Source organism: Chlorocebus sabaeus, chromosome 13 (assembly GCF_047675955.1).
Source record: "Chlorocebus sabaeus isolate Y175 chromosome 13, mChlSab1.0.hap1, whole genome shotgun sequence".
Lineage (NCBI taxonomy): Eukaryota > Metazoa > Chordata > Mammalia > Primates > Cercopithecidae > Chlorocebus > Chlorocebus sabaeus.
The window spans coordinates 78494398-78513120 of record NC_132916.1 but is presented as its reverse complement, the minus strand read 5'-3'; the positions used below and the strand labels follow the sequence as shown (position 1 = coordinate 78513120).

At 48.1% G+C, this 18723-nt stretch overlaps 1 protein-coding gene across 5 annotated transcripts in view; it reads left to right on the top strand.

The window, feature by feature from the left end:
- ZC3H12D (zinc finger CCCH-type containing 12D) overlaps positions 1-18723 on the top strand; it is a 39137-nt gene that overhangs the window by 9144 nt on the left and 11270 nt on the right. For all 5 annotated transcript variants that reach the window (XM_008006692.3, XM_008006688.3, XM_073022562.1 and 2 more), the window contains 2 exons: positions 2536-2910; positions 15416-15555. In XM_008006692.3, the coding sequence (XP_008004883.3) occupies positions 2606-2910; positions 15416-15555 (445 nt within the window). In that variant the 5' untranslated portion in view covers positions 2536-2605. The remainder of the gene's footprint in view (positions 1-2535; positions 2911-15415; positions 15556-18723) is intronic.

Sequence of the window (18723 nt, the reverse complement as noted above, 5' to 3'; positions counted from 1 at the left end):
CATGGTTAAACACTGAAGAACATATTCACTCATTCATTCATTCATTCATTCATTCACCAATCAACACGTGTACATTGAATTCAACCGTGTGAATCACTGTCCTAAGTGCTGGGGATACAGTGAGCAGTAGAACAGGTAAACTGGCATGGGAAGATTTCCAAACTGCAATTCTATTCTATTCTATTCTATTCTATTCTATTCTATTCTATTCTATTCTATTCTATTCCATTCCATTCCATTCCATTCCATTCCATTCCATTCCATTCTATTCTATTCTATTCTATTCTATTCTATTCTATTCTATTCTATTTTATTCTAGTCTAGTCTATTCCATTCCATTCCATTCCATTCCATCCCATTCCATTCCATTCCATTCTGTTTTTATTTTTTAGACAGGGTCTCGCTCTGTCACCTGGGCTGAAATGCAGTGGTATGATCTCGGCTCACTGCAGCCTCAAACTCCTGAGCTCAAGAGATTTTACCGTCTCAGCCTCCTGAGTAGCTGGGACTACAGGCCAACGCCACCATGCTCAGTTAATTTTTTAATTTTTTTGTAGAGTCAGGGTTTTGTCATGTTGCTGTGACTGGTCTCAAATTCCTAGGCCTCGACCCCCCAGAGTATTGGGATTACAGACATGAACCACTGCGCCCAGTCAAAAATGCATTTTTTTTGTTGTTGTTTGGAGAGATGGAGTCTCACTCTGTCACCCAGGTTGGAGTGCAGTAGCACAATCTCAGCTCACTGCAGGCTTCGCCTCCCAGGTTCCAGTGATTCTCCTGCCTCAGCGTCCCAAGTAGCTGAGATTACAGGCATGTGCCACATGCCTGGCCAATTTTTATATTGTTAGTAGAGACGGGGTTTCGCCATGCTGGCCAGGCTGGTCTCGAACTCCCGACCTTGGGACCCACCCGCCTTGGCCTTCCAAAGTGCTGGAATTACAGGCGTGAGCCACTGCGCCCAGCCCCCAAAATGCATTTTTAATAATAAAAGTAAGTTGCTGAGCAATAAGTGTAATATGACACCATTTGTGTGAAACTAAAACAAAACAACTCTAAAACAATATTTGTGTTTATCTATTAGACATGCAAGTAAATTTGTAGAGAAAGCACTAGAGGGATGCAGAAAAACAGTAGGGGAAGCGAGTGGGTTGGGGTGCGCAGGAGAGGCATCGTGTATTTTATTCATCGTTGCTTGGAGTTTTCGCTTGTAGTAAATATGTTTTCATGATTATTTCTGTATTAAAAAATTTATTTATTTGAATATATCAGTCTTTGCGGGTAGAAAAGAGAGAGGGACCCAGGCTGTCTAGAGTGTTCCTATTGGTTTAGTCGTCTTCCTTTAGAAACCATCTATCAGGCTGCAACCCCCTTCCCAGGTCACCCCCCAGCCCCTGGTGTAGGCCAGGATGTAATGCCTGGCTGGGACGGATCAAATTTGGGGTAGGCCCTTTTTTTTTTTTTTTTTTTTTTGAGATGAAGTTTCACTCTTGTTGCCCAGACTGGAGTGCAATGGTGTGATCTCGGCTCACTGCAACCTCTGCCTCCCAGGTTCAAGCGATTCTCCTGTCTCAGCTTCCAGAGTAGCTGGGATTACAGGCATGCGCCACCATGCCCGGCTAATTTTTGTATTTTTAGTACAGATGGGGTTTCACCATGTTGACCAGGCTGGTCTCTATCTCCTGACCTCTTGATCTGCCTGCCTCAGCCTCCCAAAGTGCTGGAATGACAGGCGTGAGCCACTGCGCCCGGCCGGGGAAGGCCCTTCTATTGCAGAGGTTCAGTGTGGTCTGAGTTAATCATTAGGGAAAGCTGTGCAGGGCACCAAGCAGAATTTGGGTGGGAGCACTGCCTTTCTGGGAGTAGAATTCACCAGGGGGCACTTGGCCTTGGGTAAGCCAGGGGCCTCTGTTAGTCTGCTTGGCCCCCGAGCAAAGCACCACAGACTCCGGGCTTAAGGGAAATTCATTGTCTCATAGTTCTGGAGCCTGGAAGTTCAAGGTCAAGGTGCCTGCAGGGTCGCTTTCTCCCTTCTCCATGAGTCTTCATATGGTGGTCCCTCTGTGTGTTCTGTGTTCAAATTTCCGCTTCTTATAAGGACACCAGTCATATTGGATTGGGGATCTCCTTTTAGAGGCCCTAGCTCTAAATATAGTCACACTCTGAGGCACTGGGGTGAGGAATTCACCATGGGAATTTTGGGAGGTCACTATTCAGCCCCCTACAGAGCCTGAGAAACAAGAAATCTGTGTCTGGCCTGTCCTGAGTGCTGGGTGCACGCTCAGCCCCTGCAGCCCTGGTGTGTGGTCGGGGTTCCCTGCCAGGCAGTGTGGGGTGAAGGCCTCAGAGAGCGCACTGAAAGCAGCGTGATTGCTTCTGCAGCTCCGCAGCCACACTGAGCAACTGAAAGTCCCCAAGGGGACTGGGCTCCACCTGATTTCCTGACAGCTAGGCCGGGAGGGAGCCAGCGCAGGCATACCTTGCCCTTGCCCCAGTCTGCCCAGGAACACCTGATGGATGCGTTTTTTTTCTCTTTAGCTCACGCCTGCAGGGCTCTGAGAGGAGGAAGCCTGGGGCAGGACCTGTGCCGGTGGCCGCTGGACACAGCATGGAGCATCCCAGCAAGATGGAGTTCTTCCAGAAGCTGGGCTACGACCGGGAGGACGTGCTCCGGGTGCTGGCCAAGCTGGGCGAGGGCGCCCTGGTCAACGACGTGCTGCAGGAGCTTATCCGCACGGGCAGCCGCCCGGGGGCCCTGGAGTACCCGGCTGCACCCAGGCTAGTGCCTCGGGGCTCCTGTGGGGCCCTGGACGCTGCCCAGCGTGGCCCGGGGACAGCCCTGGAAGAGGACTTTGGAGCCCTGGCCAGTTCTCTGCGACCCATAGTGATTGATGGCAGCAATGTGGCAATGAGGTAGTTTCCCTTCATCCTGTAGCTGGGGCTGGGGAGGCCCCTGTCCACAGGAGCCCTGAGAACTGTCCCTCTTCTCTGTGGTTTGGTCCAAAGAGCTCTGGGGCCAATGGATCAGGCTTTGAATCCCTGTGCTGTCTCTTAGTAGCTGTGTGGCATTAAGCAAGTCACTTAACCCCTCTAAGTCTCATTTTCTCCATCTGTATAGTTGGGATAAAATCTCCGTAGAGGGTTTTTGTGCACAAAATGCCTAGGATAGTGCCTGACACAGAGTAAGTGTTCAACAAGTGTAGCTGTTATTATCATAACCCAGAGGAAGAGCCTTCTTTTGGGGAAGGTGTGGTAATGAGGGAGGCGTCCTGGGTCAAGTGTTGGCAGATGTGGCTTCTTGTTGGGAGTTTGTTCCTAACCGGCTGCGCGACTTTGGGAAAGCTGCAGAACTCATTTCCTCTTCTGTGAGAAAGGCCCACAAATATCTCTTCTACTCTCTCAAGGTTATGAGCATCAGAGGGGCTGGTGTGCTTTGAAGTGTGCTGGAAGCCCTCTGCTGGGGTTGCTGGGGAGGCGGTGTTGCAGTTCCCCAGTTAAGTTTGAGAGATTTGTTTGTGACCCCCTCAGCTACAGATGCGGCTGTGTGAACATTTGTGTGTTGGCATCTTTGTGGGTTTCAGAAATGCCAGCCTCATGCCCGAATTGTTATCTGCCTGTCTTGGCTACGCTCCTCTGTGACGGAATCTCTGCAGCCTGCCCCAATACCCTGCTGGGCGAAGTGGGGCATTGCTCAAACAAGTGGATTATTCTACCACTTGGCTTTGTTATAGCCGTGCAAAGGGCAGAGCCATAGGAAATGGTTTACTCACAGCTGTAAATATATGTGCTTCCCTTTTCAGAAGCTGAGTTACTTCCACTGTAGGTGGGAATCCATAAAAGCAATTCTCCACAGTGCCGAATGTGTCAACAGAGCCTCCAAGAGTTTCTCCTGGGGATTTGGGCTCACTTTGGGTTTGGTGTTGCAGGACCTAGGTTTGCAATGGTTCAACCCAGATGGTCCAGCCTCAGGGGCTGTCCCTGCCCTTTTTGAGGTGTGTACTGAGGGTTTTTTTTTTTTTTTTCCAACTTTTAACCAGCTAAGTCTCCTTGGCATTGATGACATCAACAGGCCATGGAGCCCTCTCTTTCTCCTGGGACTTAGGGGCTGGCCCAGGGGGTCTCTGTCGCATTCTCACCCATGTCATGTATAGGCACCAGATAGGTAAACCTATGAAATCCTGCTCAATTTAAGATCTCTGGGAAGCTAAAAGGATTTTTAAGAATCCAGTAGGCTCTGAGGGTCCTAGAAAGTCTAGAAGGGGTTGTGAGAGGGGCCTGGCCTCTATATGATCTGAGCCTCTCTGTCTGGGAACCTCTCTGTCTGGACTTCCATAGAAAGAAGGCTTTGAATGCTTAAATCAAAGACCTTCCCAGCCCTAAGGTTGTATGAGTTCTGTGATTCCAAATCAAAAGAGCAGAGTGGCTGTAGGGTAAAAAGACTATTTCGGGGCAACAAGAAACATGCCTGGTCTCCAGAGAATCTCTTTGGGGACCAGGCATGTTTTAGAAATTGTTATAACAGGATAGTGGTGGAGGGTTTTGTTTTTATGGGAGTCTCTGTTGCTGCTTGGAGTCAAACTTAAGCCACATTGTCTGTTTGCACATGACCGTAATGTGTCCTGGGTACACCCATTGATCCCCCACCTCTGCCCCTTACCTCCCATGATTGCAATCAGAATAATTTTCTCATGCTCAGTCTGTGTGGGTTGCACATCGAAACCCTTACTCAGACTTACTACGAAGAATGTGTCAGAGCATAAATGTTTTCACACACTGGCTACCTCCAAAACCCCCGAGTTCCAGAGCACATGTACCTATGCTCTGTGTGTGTCATATATGGACACACACACACACAATGTATCTACACATACACACATATCCTCTCCCTCTGCCCCTGGATCCCAGTAGTTATAGGGAAAAGAAACAAATGGCACAACCGCCACCTCATCACGGGACTTAATTTGTTCCTTTTAAAAGCAAGTTCTGGGGAGAGTGGGGTGTGAGGTTCCACCCTATCCTCTGCCCCTTCTGTAGTGACATCTGTTGTGTCCTCCAATGGGATTTTCAGCAGGACACACATTCCCTGGGTCTGCCATATCCTTAGTCATGAAAGGTTCAAGCGGGTGCTGACCCTTCACAGGCAATGGGTGATTGAAACCCGAAGTGGTGTCTCATTGTTATCTGTTGACCTCAAAATTCAATTAACCTCAGAAACACAGTTTCTGAATATTCCCTTTCACTGAGGTTTTGTAGTATTGCAGACATTGCCATTTTCCGTTTTTGAAGGCAATACTACTTCATGCACTGTCTGGCCTTTCAGTGGTGGGGAGGGGCTTAAAGACCGAATGGGACACCTGTTCTTCCCTCCTTGAGCGGATGAGAAGTATGGCTCCTGTTGGTGGGAATGTTCTTCAGTGTGCCTGTTCCTGGCTGTGGCTCTGTCCCCTGGAAACGTCCTTCTGGAAATTCTAGAGGAGAATCTTTTTATTTTTTCCAGCTTCTAGAGACTGCATTCATCAGCTTATGGCCCCTTCTATCTTCAAAGCCAGCGATGGCCTGAAATGATACACACAATGTGGCATGTCTATGTACATATATGTGTTTCTCTAGGGGAAAGATTTATAGCTTTCAATAGATACTTAAAAGGCCTGTCATCCCCAGAATATGACAACCCACTGACATAGAATGAGAAATTACAGATAATACTATGCTTTATGGCCAGGGAGTTACTTTTCCTCTGCCTTTCAGGAGGCACTAGGCCATGTGTCCCCTGTTAGCACAGATAATGTTAGAGCAGGCCATCAGTCCTTGTTCTGACCCTCTCAGTTACACAGGAAGGGACCTGACAGGCTTGACAATGGTCAACATTGACTTGAATCAGACCCTGACCCCCACCTGTGCTTCCTAACCATGACACAATAGGTAGAAGTTTCTGTGAGCTTCTTTCCCCAGTGTTTCAGAATGTTTAGCCCAAGGCCATTGGTCATGCTTGGCTGAACTCAGAAGGCCTGGCTGCTGCTCTCTGGAGGCTGACAGAGTGGGCCACTGGCCCAGTGCTTTTTACAGAAATGGGCTCTTCTAAGCAGGACTACTGGCATCATTCATCATTTTGTTTGAGAGGTGGGTCAACATAATGAGAACTACAAGTGATGATGTGGGGAGAGTGGAAGACAGGGACCTGGTAAACAGACCTATGGTTGCCCCCAGTTTTGCTGGACCTCTTGCTGCACCCCATAAAGGAAACCAAGGGAGGTCAGAGGCATGGGACTGCTAGGCCAGGGCTGCCCAACACAACTCCCCGCAGTGAGGGCAAGGCCCACCCCTGCCCTGTCCCCCCAGAGCCACTTGCCACGTGTGGTCATCGAGCACTTCAAATGTGGCCAATGCAACCAAGGAACTGGCTTCTACATTTTAGTTTTAAAATTAATTTTAATTTAAATGTGAATAGCCAGGTGTGGCAAGTGGCTACAGATTGGACTGTACAGCTCTCCCTTTTCAGCCATCCAGCTGTGAGACCTCAGGTAAGTCACCTGGCTTGAGCCCTATTTACACAATTAGGAGGTTGGACTAAACCTTAAAAGGCCTTTTCATCTCTAACAGGTGAGGATTCAAGGTGGCTATTTTTCAAACGCTTGAAATAAATAAATACATTTTATTTTATTTTATTTTTTTCTTCAGACGGAGTCTTGCTGTTTTGCCAGGCTGGAGTGCAGTGGTCCAATCTCGGCTCTCTGCAACCTCTGCTTCCTGGGTTCAATCGATTCTCCTGCGTCAGTCTCCTGAGTAGCGGGGATTACAGGTGCCTGCCACCACACCCGGCTAATTTTTGTAGTTTTTTGTTTGTTTGTTTTGAGACAGAGTCTCGCTCTGTTGCCCAGGCTGGTGTGAAGTGACAAGATCTTGGCTCACTGCAGCCTCTTACCTCCTGGGTTCAAGCAATTCTCCTGCCTCAGCTTCCCGAGTAGCTAGGACTACAGGCGTGTGCTACCATGCTTGGCTAATTTTTTGTATTTTTAATAGAGACTGGGTTTCACCATGTTGGCCAGGCTGGTCTCGAACACCTGACCTCATGATCTGCCTGCCTCGGCCTCCCAAAGTGCTGGGATTACAGGTGTGAGCCACTGCACCTGGTCAAATTTTTGTATTTTTTTAGTAGAGATGGGGTTTCACCATGTTGGCCAGGTTGGTCTCAAAATCCTGACCTCAAGTGACCCACCCACCTCAGCCTCCAAAGTGCTGGGATTATAGGTGTGAGCCACCATGCCTGGTCAATACATTTTTCTCAAAAAGGAATTTCTCTTCTTTAGAGGTCCAGAGAGAGTAAGTAACTCGCCTGAGGTCACAGAGCAAGAAGAGCCAGCTCTGGATTCAGTGCTCTCTCCAATGCCTCGTGTTCCCCTGAGACATTACCATTCCTTCTGCTCTCCCCCTGGTCTAGGAAAGGGCCACAGGGTAGGAGACTCTGATCCATAGGCTCTTGTCCTGCAGCCAGAGCCTGGCAGAGCATAGGCGGGCTCTGGCTGCAGTTGACAAGCCCTGGACTTGTCAGCTGCAGACAGGAGGTGTGAGGCCCCACTCCCTTCACAGGGGCCCTCTGCAGGGCAGGTGCCCAGGATGCCCTCAGGGTGCCACATGTGCCTTAAATAGTAGCTCTCATGGACTAGCAGCCCAAAGACTGGTTTCCGAGTGCAGTCTCCATACCTTTAAGGTAGGGCTGTGTGTGTGTTTCTGTGACAAAGAGAGGGACATCAGCTTGGATCATTCAGCTGAATATCTGAGTCCATAGATACCTTGCCTTAAGAATAATGTCCAGCAACTTTTTAAAAAGAAGGTATCTTTCATTGAAAGCATGTTCAAAACGGCATCGTGGCATGTGAGAAGAGCATGAATTCTCACGAGCCAACAGTTGCAGCATTTTCTTGCCTAGGGCGGGCAGACTCCCAAGTGCCCAGCCTGTTTTACATTCTGTAGGCAAATCTAGAAAAGGCGGGATTTGAAGTACAAGCATGGGGGGAAATCACCTGATAATTTCACATCCTCTTATTGCCCCAGAGTAGGGTTTCATGTAAATGTGTCCTCATTTTGGAGTGCACAGGGCTTTTTGCTTTGGCTGTTGTTTACATTTTTATACTCTCAGGACACTCTGCAGGCTCTGGTTTGTGCTGGAGTAAGGGATCTCCAAGGAAGAGAGAGATCAGGCATGAAATCATACCTCTCGGTTTTCATCATGCCCCTCTCAGTGGGTTCCCAGCAGGCAAGAAAAATAATGGTGGGGTTTATGACAGGGCTGGGGGTCAGACCTGAATCTGTTCTGTCTGACGTTAGCCTTGGGCTGCTACCTGTCTGCACCCATTTCTTGTAAGCTGAAAGCTCCCAGAGCAGCCCCTGCTCACCCTCTCTTTCCCCTGTCTTGAACTGAGGAGAGATCTCCTGGTGAGGTCAGGGTGCTTGCAATTGAACTCCCAATAAGAAACAGAGTTGGCAACAGCAGCTTCCCTTCACATCTCAGACCCCTGAGGAATCATTCCTCCTCTCTTTCCTCCCGCCCACAGCCACAAGCTTCCTCCACATGTGACTGCTTTGGGAGCCCCTAGCCTTTGCAGGAACTTCTTGGCAATAGTCAAAGATGCAGTGGTGTACAATTGGATTGTCTAGTTACTGAAACTGGCTGGCACTCTGATTGCAGTTACCCCACGCACAGTTGTCAGGCAGGCAAAATTTGCCTTAGGTGCCAACCCACTTCCTATTTGTACCTTCGGTTATTCAAAACTCCCAGCTCTGGCGGGGTGCAGTGGCTCATGCCTGTAATCCCAGCACTTTGGGAGGCCAAAGTGGGCGGATCAGCTGGGGTCAGGAGTTTGAGACCAGCCTGAACAACATGGAGAAACCCTGTCTCTACTAAAAATACAAAATTAGCTGGGGGTGTACTCGGGAGGCTGAGGCAGGAGAATCGCTTGAACCTGGGAGGTAGAGGTTGCGGTGAGCTGAGATTGCGCCATTGCACTCCAGTCTGGGCAACAAGAACAAAACTCTGTCTCAAAAACAAACAAAAAACAAAACAAAACTCCCAGCTCCTGTCTCCTTTTCCCAGGGCCTGGCTCTTGGCTTGCTGCCTGATGAGCTGGTTCACAGTATTGGTTAACAGAGGCATGAGGTGCCTTCTCTAAGCACGAGCAGTTAAACTGTGGGTTACTGTTGTTCCAAAGGAGCTGCCATCTGGATCCAGGGGTATAGATGGAGTTGGGGGGAATCAGTGGTCTTCGGGAGACTAGGGAGGAAGAGTTTGCAGCCTAAGGGGTCAGGTTTTGAGGGCTGCCCCTAGATCAGAGAGTTGGATACATTGTTTTGCTTCAGTTTCCTCAAGGGTAAAATGGGTACAGGGTAACTTCCTCAACGGCTTGTTGTAATGATTAAATAAGGCAAAACGTGCAAAGTGCCCCGGCAGACAGAACCCTCTACAGATCTTAAAAATGAGCTCCAAGGCCAGGTGCAGTGGCTCATGCCTGTAATCTCAGCACTTTGGGAGGCCAACGTTGGAGGATTACCTGGGGCCAGGAGTTCAAGACTAGCCTAGGCCACATAACCAGACCTTATCTCTACAACAAATTTCTAAAATTTGCTAGGTATGGCAGTGCGCACCTGTAGTCCCAGCAACTTGGGAGGCTGAGGTGGGAGGATTGCTTGAGCCTGAGTGGTCGAGGCTACAGTAAGCCATGATTGTATCACTGCACTCCAGCCTGGGTAACAGAGCAAGACTGCATTTCTTTCTTTCTTTTTTTTTTTTTTTTTTTTTGAGACGGAGTCTCGCTCTGTCGCCCAGGCTGGAATGCAGTGGCCGGATCTCAGCTCACTGCAAGCTCCGCCTCCCGGGTTAATGCCATTCTCCTGCCTCAGCCTTCCGAGTAGCTGGGACTACAGGCGCCCGCCACCTCGCCCGGCTAGTTTTTTGTATTATTTTTTTAGTAGAGACGGGGTTTCACTGTGTTAGCCAGGATGGTTGCGATCTCCTGACCTCGTGATCCACCCATCTCGGCCTCCCAAAGTGCTGGGATTACAGGCTTGAGCCACCGTGCCCGACTCCATTTCTTAAAAAAAAAAAAAAAGAGCTCCAAGAAGCAGGGGTGATGTCTCTTCTTAGCACGAATGCAGAGCCTTGTAGTAGATATTCAGGAATTGCGCTGAGTCTGTGAAGGAACGCGCAGATGAGTGGATGCCTTTGGTGTGTGCATTCCTGTCTGTGTGCTGGGGAGTGGGCTCCCAGGGAGACTGACAGCTCTGCCAGGGCCCAGGTTCCCTTCCTCTCTCTCACCACTGAACACTGCCTCCTACACCCACCAAAGGTGTCAGAGATGACTTGTGAATGGTTAAACGCAAATATGTAAGGAGAACTGAAAAGAGACCAGCAATTAAGAAACAGCCTTTTTTTTTTTTTTTTTTTTTTTGAAATGGAGTCTCGCTCTGTCACCCAGGCTAGAGCGTAGTGACTTGATCTCAGCTCACTGAAACTTCTGCCTCCTGGGTTCAAGTGATTTTCCTGCCGCAACTTCCTGAGTAACTGGGATTACAGGCTCGCACCACCACGCCTGGCTAATTTTTGTATTTTTAGTAGAGAAGGAGTTTCACCATGTTGGTCAGGCTGGTCTTGAACTCCTGACCTTGTGATCCTCCCGCCTCAGCCCCCCAAAGTCCTGGGATTACAGGCGTAAGCCACTGCGCCTGGCCAAGAAACAACTTTTAAAATAATTGTGGCGGTGCTCTTTTCCCTTGAGAATTAACCGAGGGTGGACTTGACTATACTAAAGAGATGCATGTGTCTCAGGGGTGACGTGGGGGAGGGTGTCATCAATTGTTCACTTTACTGCTTCAGGGACACAGAAAACGGACCTCATTTTCTATGCCGGGCACGATCTCTTCCCCTCTTTTTTAGGTGGCGGGGGTACATCTTACATTTGCCAGTGTACCTCAGGTGGGGCCTCCATTTCTTCTGTCTCCTGGGCGACTCAGGCTCTGTGGTTCCTCTCCACCCTCTCCCGTCTCAGATGGCCTCTGGGGCCTTTGAGACCTGGTATTGGCTGGAAAAGGGGTCTGGGACCCTCACTGGGTTCTGCTGCACAGTGGCCGGGCTGGCCTGGCCTCTAAACAGGGAACATGGAAGTGGCCTTCTGGGAGCCATACTGGCTTAAAGTGCTGTCTGCTCACTGGCACCAGCTTGTCCATCCTGACAGTCCACTAGGCCTGGGGGCGCGTGAGGGATGGGGTGTTGCTTCAGACTCACCTCTCCAGCCATGTTCCTCCAAGGCGGCCCTACAGAAACCAGGTTTCTCTGAGGGGCTTGCAACCTGCCCGGGTTGTGCTGAAAAACAGACGTTCAGCCTTTGGTTCAGCCTCTTGTTCACACAGTCTCGATGTTTCTCCATCTCCCCCTCCTGTATGGCTGGGCTGGGTAGAGCCGGAGTGGGGGTGCGGGGTGAGGACCTCCTCCTCCTTCCATCTTCCCTCTTTTTCAACTTCTGCTGGCCTGGAAGGTACCAGCGATCTGCTTCCTCTTCTTTTTTTTTTTTTTTTTTTCAGATGGAGTCTCGCTGTCGCCCAGGCTGGAGTGCAGTGGTGCAATCTCAGCTTACTGTGACCTCCGCCTCCCAGGTTCAAGCGATTCTCCTGCCTCAGCCTCCCGAATAGCTGGGACTACATGTGCACGCCATCATACCCAGCTAATTTTTTTGTATTTTTAGTAGAGACAGGTTTCACCATGTTAGCCAGGATGGTCTCGATCTCCTGACCTCATGATCCTGCCTCCTTGGCCTCCCAAAGTGCTGGGATTACAGGCGTGAGCCACCGCGCTTGGCCTTCCTCTTCCTTTTGACCACAGACATCCCTGTTGATGTTTTCTCCTCACTGTACAAGCCTCAGAGTTCAGCCTCAATAGTGAAAGGGATATTTATTTTTTTTTTTTTTTTTTTTTTTTTTGAGACAGAATCTCGCACTGTCACCTATGCTGGAGTGTAGTGACTCGATCTCGGCTCACTGCAACCTCTGCCTCCTGGGCTCATGAGATTCTCCAGCCTCAGCCTCTCCAGTAGCTGGGATTACAAGTGCGCACTGCCACATCCAGCTAATTTTTGTATGTTTAGTAAAGACGAGGTTTCACCATGTTGGCCAGGCTGGTCTTGAACTCCTGACCTCAGGTCATCCGCCCGCCTCGGCCTCCCAAAGTGCTGGGATTACAGGCATGAGCCACCGCGTCCTTTTTCTTTTATAAACTTGTGACTATCCTAATCTCCCCTGAGAAAATAGCAGGAAAGGTCACATATGAGAGAGAGCACAGCAATGCGAATTCAAAATGTCATCCTTGTCTGCATATGGGTTGGCTGCCAGGCTTCTCGGGAGAGGGCATGAGTGGCATGGTGGTCCTTGGCTCTCTAAGAACTTATCCTTGCCTCTCCCTTTACATCCGTTGCCCGGGCTCATTCCTCGTGCTCCAGCCCCACTCCTGTCTTTCTGATCCTTAGACCATGTCAGTCATGCCTGTGTTTGGATCTTTCCGGTCAGCTCTTCCCTTTGCTTAGGCTTCTCCTCTAGATGCTTCTCAGCTGAGTTTCTTCTCAGCCATTATTTTATTCAACGGCTTTTAAATTGGGTCATCACAATTATTAGGCACAATGCTGGGCACTGAGAGTTGTGTGGTGAGCAAGAGGAGCTCATGGTTTAAAGAAGGGAGACCCAGGTGATCCCCTGGATGGGTGCGAATGTTCCCCAGTGCCAGGAAGGAGCGGGAGGGTGCATTGAGAGCTCGTGAGACGGATCTGATGGAGTCTAGGGAGTAGCAGATGCTTTCCTGAGGAAGTGAGGATGAAGCTGGGATCTGAAGGTGGAAGAGGAGGCAGAGTGATCTAATTTGAGGCCAGGCTCTGTCTCATCCATGGCTAAGTCCAATTGATTTTGCCTTCTCAGTATCTCAAATCTACCCACTTGTCTCCCTCCAGTGAAACCCCACTGATCCCACTGACTGAGTCTGAGGGACATCTTCAGGTTTCACCAGTCACTTGGAGCAGCATTTGGTGGCCCCTTTCCCTCTGCTTTCCTGATGCGCACCCTCTGGTTTTCTTCCTGCTTCTTAGATCCGTCCCTCCTGAGTCCCATGTGATATTGCCCCCCATCTACCTATAACCAGTTGTGAAGTCACAGAGTTCCTCCAGGTCCAGCCCAGGCCACTCACTTTCTCTCCAGGCGAGCAGAAATTCTGTCCATGCTGTGGCCTCAGCTATTGCTTACACAGAGATGGCCTACAGCTTTAATCACTCAGGCATCTCCTCTGCACCGTAACTGTTTACTTAACATTTCCTCTAAGTGGAAATGTTAACAGCTTGATACGTGTCTAAAATAAAACTCATGATCTTTCCCTCTAACCCTGTTCCCTTCCAGAATTCCTGGTGTCAGTGAATAGCCCACCATCCTGTTACACAAGCCAGAGATCTTGAGTCATCTTTGATGCCTTCTTCTCTATCACTTCCATATCCAATCAGTCATTGAGTTCTGGAGATTTGACTTTCTAAATAAATATCTCTCAAGTTCACCTACTCTTCTCCCTCATCCACCACCACCAGCTTAGTCCAAGTCACTGTCAATTTTTGCTTTGTCGCCCAGGCTGGAGTGCAGTGGCGCGATCTCGGCTCACTACAACCTCCGCCTCCCGGGTTCAAGCAGTTCTCCTGCCTCAGCCCCCTGAGTAGCTGGGATTACAGGCATGCGCCACCACGCCCGGCTAATTTTTGTATATTTAGTAGAGATAGGGTTTCACCATGTTGGCCAGGATGTTCTCAATCTCCTGACCTCATGATCCACCCGCTTCGGCATCACAAAGTTCTGGGATTACAGGTGTGAGCCACAGCCCCCGGCTTCAGATTGGGCTTTTTGACACATCACATCACTTCACATCACATCACATCACATCACATCACATCACATCACATCACATCACATCACATCACATCACATCACGTCATCTACTTCAAATCTTAAAATCCTCCCGTGGCTTTTTAATTCCTCTTAGGAGGAAGAAAGGAATCTTCCATAATGTCTGCAAGGCCCTGCCTGATCTCACACCACTCTCTCCTTATTGCCTCCACTGAAGTCTTCTGTGGAATTTGAGGGGCATTGGCCTCCTTGCTTGGACTTGGGAAACCCAATAACACATTTACGACCATCTCTCAGGGTGAGAGTGATTCTGTAGATGGCCACTCCTTTCTGTCTTATGTTGATCTTTCTTAGCTTCGGTTAAAGAGAGGGTCTTGTCTGTTAGTCCTCAGAATGTATTCTCCTTGGAGCTGTGTTAGTCAGGATTCTCTGGAGCGAAGAACTAATAGGCTAGATGTATATAAGAAGGGGAGTTTATTAAAGAGTACTGACTCAGGCGATCACAAAGTGAAGTCCCATAATAGGCCATCTGCAAGCTGAGGAGCAAGGAAGCCAGTCCAAGTCCCAAAACCTCAAAAGTAGGGAAGCTGACAGTGCAGCCTTCAGCCTGGCCGAAGGTCGAAGAGCCCCTGGCAGACCACTGGTGTAAGTCCAAGAGTCCAAAAGCTGAAGAACTTGGAGTTTGATGTCGAGGGCAGGAAGCATCCAGCATGGGAGAAAAATGAAGGCCAGAAGACTCAGCAAGTCTGCTCATTCTACTTTCTTCTGCCTGCTATGTTCTAGCCATGCTGGAACAGATGGTGCCCACCCAGATTGGGGGTGGGTCTGCCTCTCCCAGTTCACTGACTCAAATGTTAATCTCTTTTGGCAACACCCTCACAGACACACCCAGGAACAATACTTTGCATTCTTCAATCCAATCGAGTTGACACTCAGTATTAGCTATCACAGAGGCCAAGACCCTCTACATACCTATCACACGCTATGTGGTTCTTGTTAATGGATATTATTTGTGAATGAAAGAATGAACTATCTTTAAAATGTAGATTTTTCTTGTGTGTGTATATATGTGTGTTTTGTTTTGTTGTTGTTGTTATTGTTGAGACAGAGCCTCCCTCTGTTGCCCAGGCTGGAGTGCTGTGGTGGGATTGCGGCTCACTGAATCCTCCACCTTTCAGGTTCAAGTGATTCTCTTGCCCCAGCCTCCAGAGTAGCTGGGATTGCAGGTGCACACCACTACACCTGGTTAATTTTTGTATTTTTCGTAGAGATGGGGTTTCACCATTTTGGCCAGGCTGTTCTCAAACTCCTGACCTCAAATGATCTGCCCGCCTCGGCCTCCCAAAGTGTTGGGATTACAGGCATGAGCCACCGCTCCTGGCCTAAAATGCGGATTTTCCTGCTTCTCTCTTGATTATGAGACTGTGATCCAGGATATTCACAGGGAATCACTCTTAAGAACACTTGCAGTGTCTCTACAGATTTCTTTGTTTTCCCATTGTAGCCATGGAAATAAAGAAACCTTCTCTTGCCGGGGAATCAAGCTGGCTGTGGACTGGTTCAGGGACAGAGGACACACCTACATCAAAGTTTTTGTTCCATCCTGGAGGAAGGACCCACCAAGAGCTGACACCCCTATCAGAGGTATGCTGGAGCAGATGTATGCCCAAGAGGTACTAGACACGTTTCCTTGGTGCACTTCTAACATCGATAGTCAAATATCTACTTAGTTGTTTGTTTAATGATGTTTGTCTTCCTCACTGTGCTATAAGCTCCATGAAGGCACTGATTACGACTGTTCAATGCCGTAGCCCCATCACCTAGCACCTAGCACCTAGTGTTAACACCTGGTATTCAATAAGTAGTTCAAAATTCGGTGTTCATTAAGCAGTTGTTGAGTAGATGAATGAACAAATTACTCTTTTGGTGTGTTAAGTTATCAAAATAATTGTGCCTAACACCTTTTAATACCTGAAGAGACACTGGATCTATATTCCACTCCTAATAGTTTATAGGATTTGAAAGAGACATTTATTTGGTCAGGTGATATTTATTTACTGAATACCTCATCTAATCTCTTTATTTAAAAAGAAGAAGAAAACTGAGACCCAGGGAATTCTTCTTCTTATTTTTTGAGACCGAATCTTGCCCTGTCGTCAAACTGGAGTACAGTGGCACGATCTCGGCTCCCTGCAACCTCCTCCTCCCAGGTTCAAGTGATTCTCCTGCCTCAACCTTCTGAGTAGCTGGGATTACAGGCACGTGCCACCACACCCAACTAATTTTTATATTTTTAGTAGAGATTGGGTTTCACCATGTTGGCCAGGATTTTCTCAATCTCTTGACTTCGTGATCAGCCCTCCTCAAAATCCCAAAGTGCTGGGATTACAGGCAAGAGTCACCTCACCCAACCTCTTCATTTTTAATTCTTCAATCAGCTAGGAATATTTTAAGCTACAAATATTAGAATACTGTGGTTTTATTATTTATTTATTTATTTTTGAGATGGAGTCTCACTATGGCTCATTGCAGACTTGCTCTCCCCTGGCTTAGGAGATCCTCCTACCTTAGCCTTTTCAGTAGCTGGGACTATAGGTGCCCATCATCACACCCACCCAGCTGGCTCCTTCCTTCCCTCCCTCCTTCCTTCCTCCCTCCCTCCCTCCCTCCCTTCTTTCTCTCTCTCTCTTTCTTTCTTTCTTTCTTTCTTTCTTTCTTTCTTTCTTTCTTTCTTTCTTTCTTTCTTTCTTTCTTTCTCTTTCTTTCTTTCTCTCTTTCTTTTCTTTCTTTCTCTCTTTATTTCTTCCTTTCTTTCTACATGGAGTTTCACTCTTGTCACCCAAGCCAAAGTACAATGGCATGATCTTGGCTCACTGCAACCTCTGCCTCTCAGGTTCAGGCGATTCTCCTGCTTCAGCCTCCCAGGTAGCTGGGACTATAGGCATGTGCCACCACACCCAGCTAATTTTTGTATTTTTATTAGAGATGGGGTTTCACCATGTTGGCTGGTCTTGAACTCCTGACCTCAGGTGATCCACCCTCCTCTGCCTCCCAAAGTGCTGGGATTACACGTGTGAGCCACCACACCCGGCCCTAGCTAGTTTTTGTTTTTTGTAGAGACAGGGTTTTGCCATGTTGCTCAGGCTGGTCTTTAACTTCTGGGCCCAAGCAATCCCTCTGCCTCAGCCTCCTAAAGTGCTAGAATTACAAGCATGAGCCACTAGGCACGGTCAGAACACTGTGGTTTAAACAAACAGGGTCTTGTTTGTTGTTTGGCTTCTTAAACAGGTTGAGTATCCCTTATCTGAAATACTTGGGACCAGAAGTGTTTTGAATTCCTGAATATTTTCATTATGCTTACTGGCTCAGCATTCCTAATCCAAAAATCCCAAATCCCAAATGCTCCAGTGACTATTTCCTTTGAACATCATGTTGGTCAGATTTTTGGATTAGGGATGCTCACCTGTGAGAAGAGATCAGATGCAAAGCTCTTTATTATTATGATCAAGTGTTACGTACTGTACATAATTGTATATGCTAGACTTTTGCACAACTGGCAGCACAGTAGAGTGTTTCCACCAGCATCACCTCAGACACATGAGTCACGTGTCACACTACAAGGTCAGGATGGCTATGATGATGGGAATTTTTCAACTCTGTTATAGTCCTATGGGACCACTGTCACACACATGGCCTGAAACATTGTTATGCAGCACATGACTGTGTATCTGCAATTGCCATGGGTTTTCTCTCCTAGTATGATAACTTCTCCCTGAATGGCAGTGCGGACCATTTGTGTTGACTGGCAGTTTTCACTTTAGTATACCTGGCATGGAGTAGGCAGGCAGCCTGGCGCCTCTGCCCACCACTTATTCCATTGGCAGGATGATGATGGTTTTATGGTTTTATTCTAGGAGGTCAACAGCGACAACGGGAGGCTTCCTCCTTCCTGGTTGTATCTTCACTTTGTTTATCGGGATGGGGATGGGAAATGAGTGGAGGTCCATGCTCCTGGGAGCAGCTGCCAGGGAGTAGCTCAGCTCACCTGTTAGTCATCCTGACTTTACCAACGTCCACTCCATCTCCACCACTTGGAGTGCTCCAAGACTGCAGGGAAATGGCTCCCACCTCCACTCCAGCCTTCTGCACACATTCTGGGCTGTGGTTCCCTTCATGCCCCAATCAATAAGATCCTCTCTGCTTTCTGTCTTCCTAAAATATGTCAAAATCTGGGGTTTGCTGCTGTCCCCAAACCTACTTTTAACGTGATTACAGCTCTCCCCCACCTTTCATTACGTTGGAACTATGAGAAGGAGGGAATATAGATACTTGTGTTCAGTTCCCTGTCATGAACTGGTTGTCCTGAATTATTCTTTATGGTCTGAATGTGAAGAATGGTGAATTTCAACAGTAGTGTAATACTTAAATATAATGTAGGAAAAAGTAGAGAAATTCCTTTGGGGTAGGGAAGGAATTTTTAAATAAGCCACAACAAGTGCAAACTTATGAGGAAAGATGAATAAATTTCACTATTTATTATGTATGATGTAATAAATGAATACATACGTGTATGTCAGGTATAATTTGACTACACCTCGCTAATTTTCTTTTTTTTTTTTTACTTTTTGTAGAGACAAGGTTTCACTATGCTGCCCAGGCTGGTCTTGAACTCCTAAGCTCAAGGGATCTTTCTGCCCCAGCTTCCCAAAGTGTTGGGATTACCCATGTGAACCACTGCACTCAGATGACTGCACTTTTAAGTTGCTAGGTGATTCTGACACTGCTGGCTTGAACCACAGTGGGAGAAACACC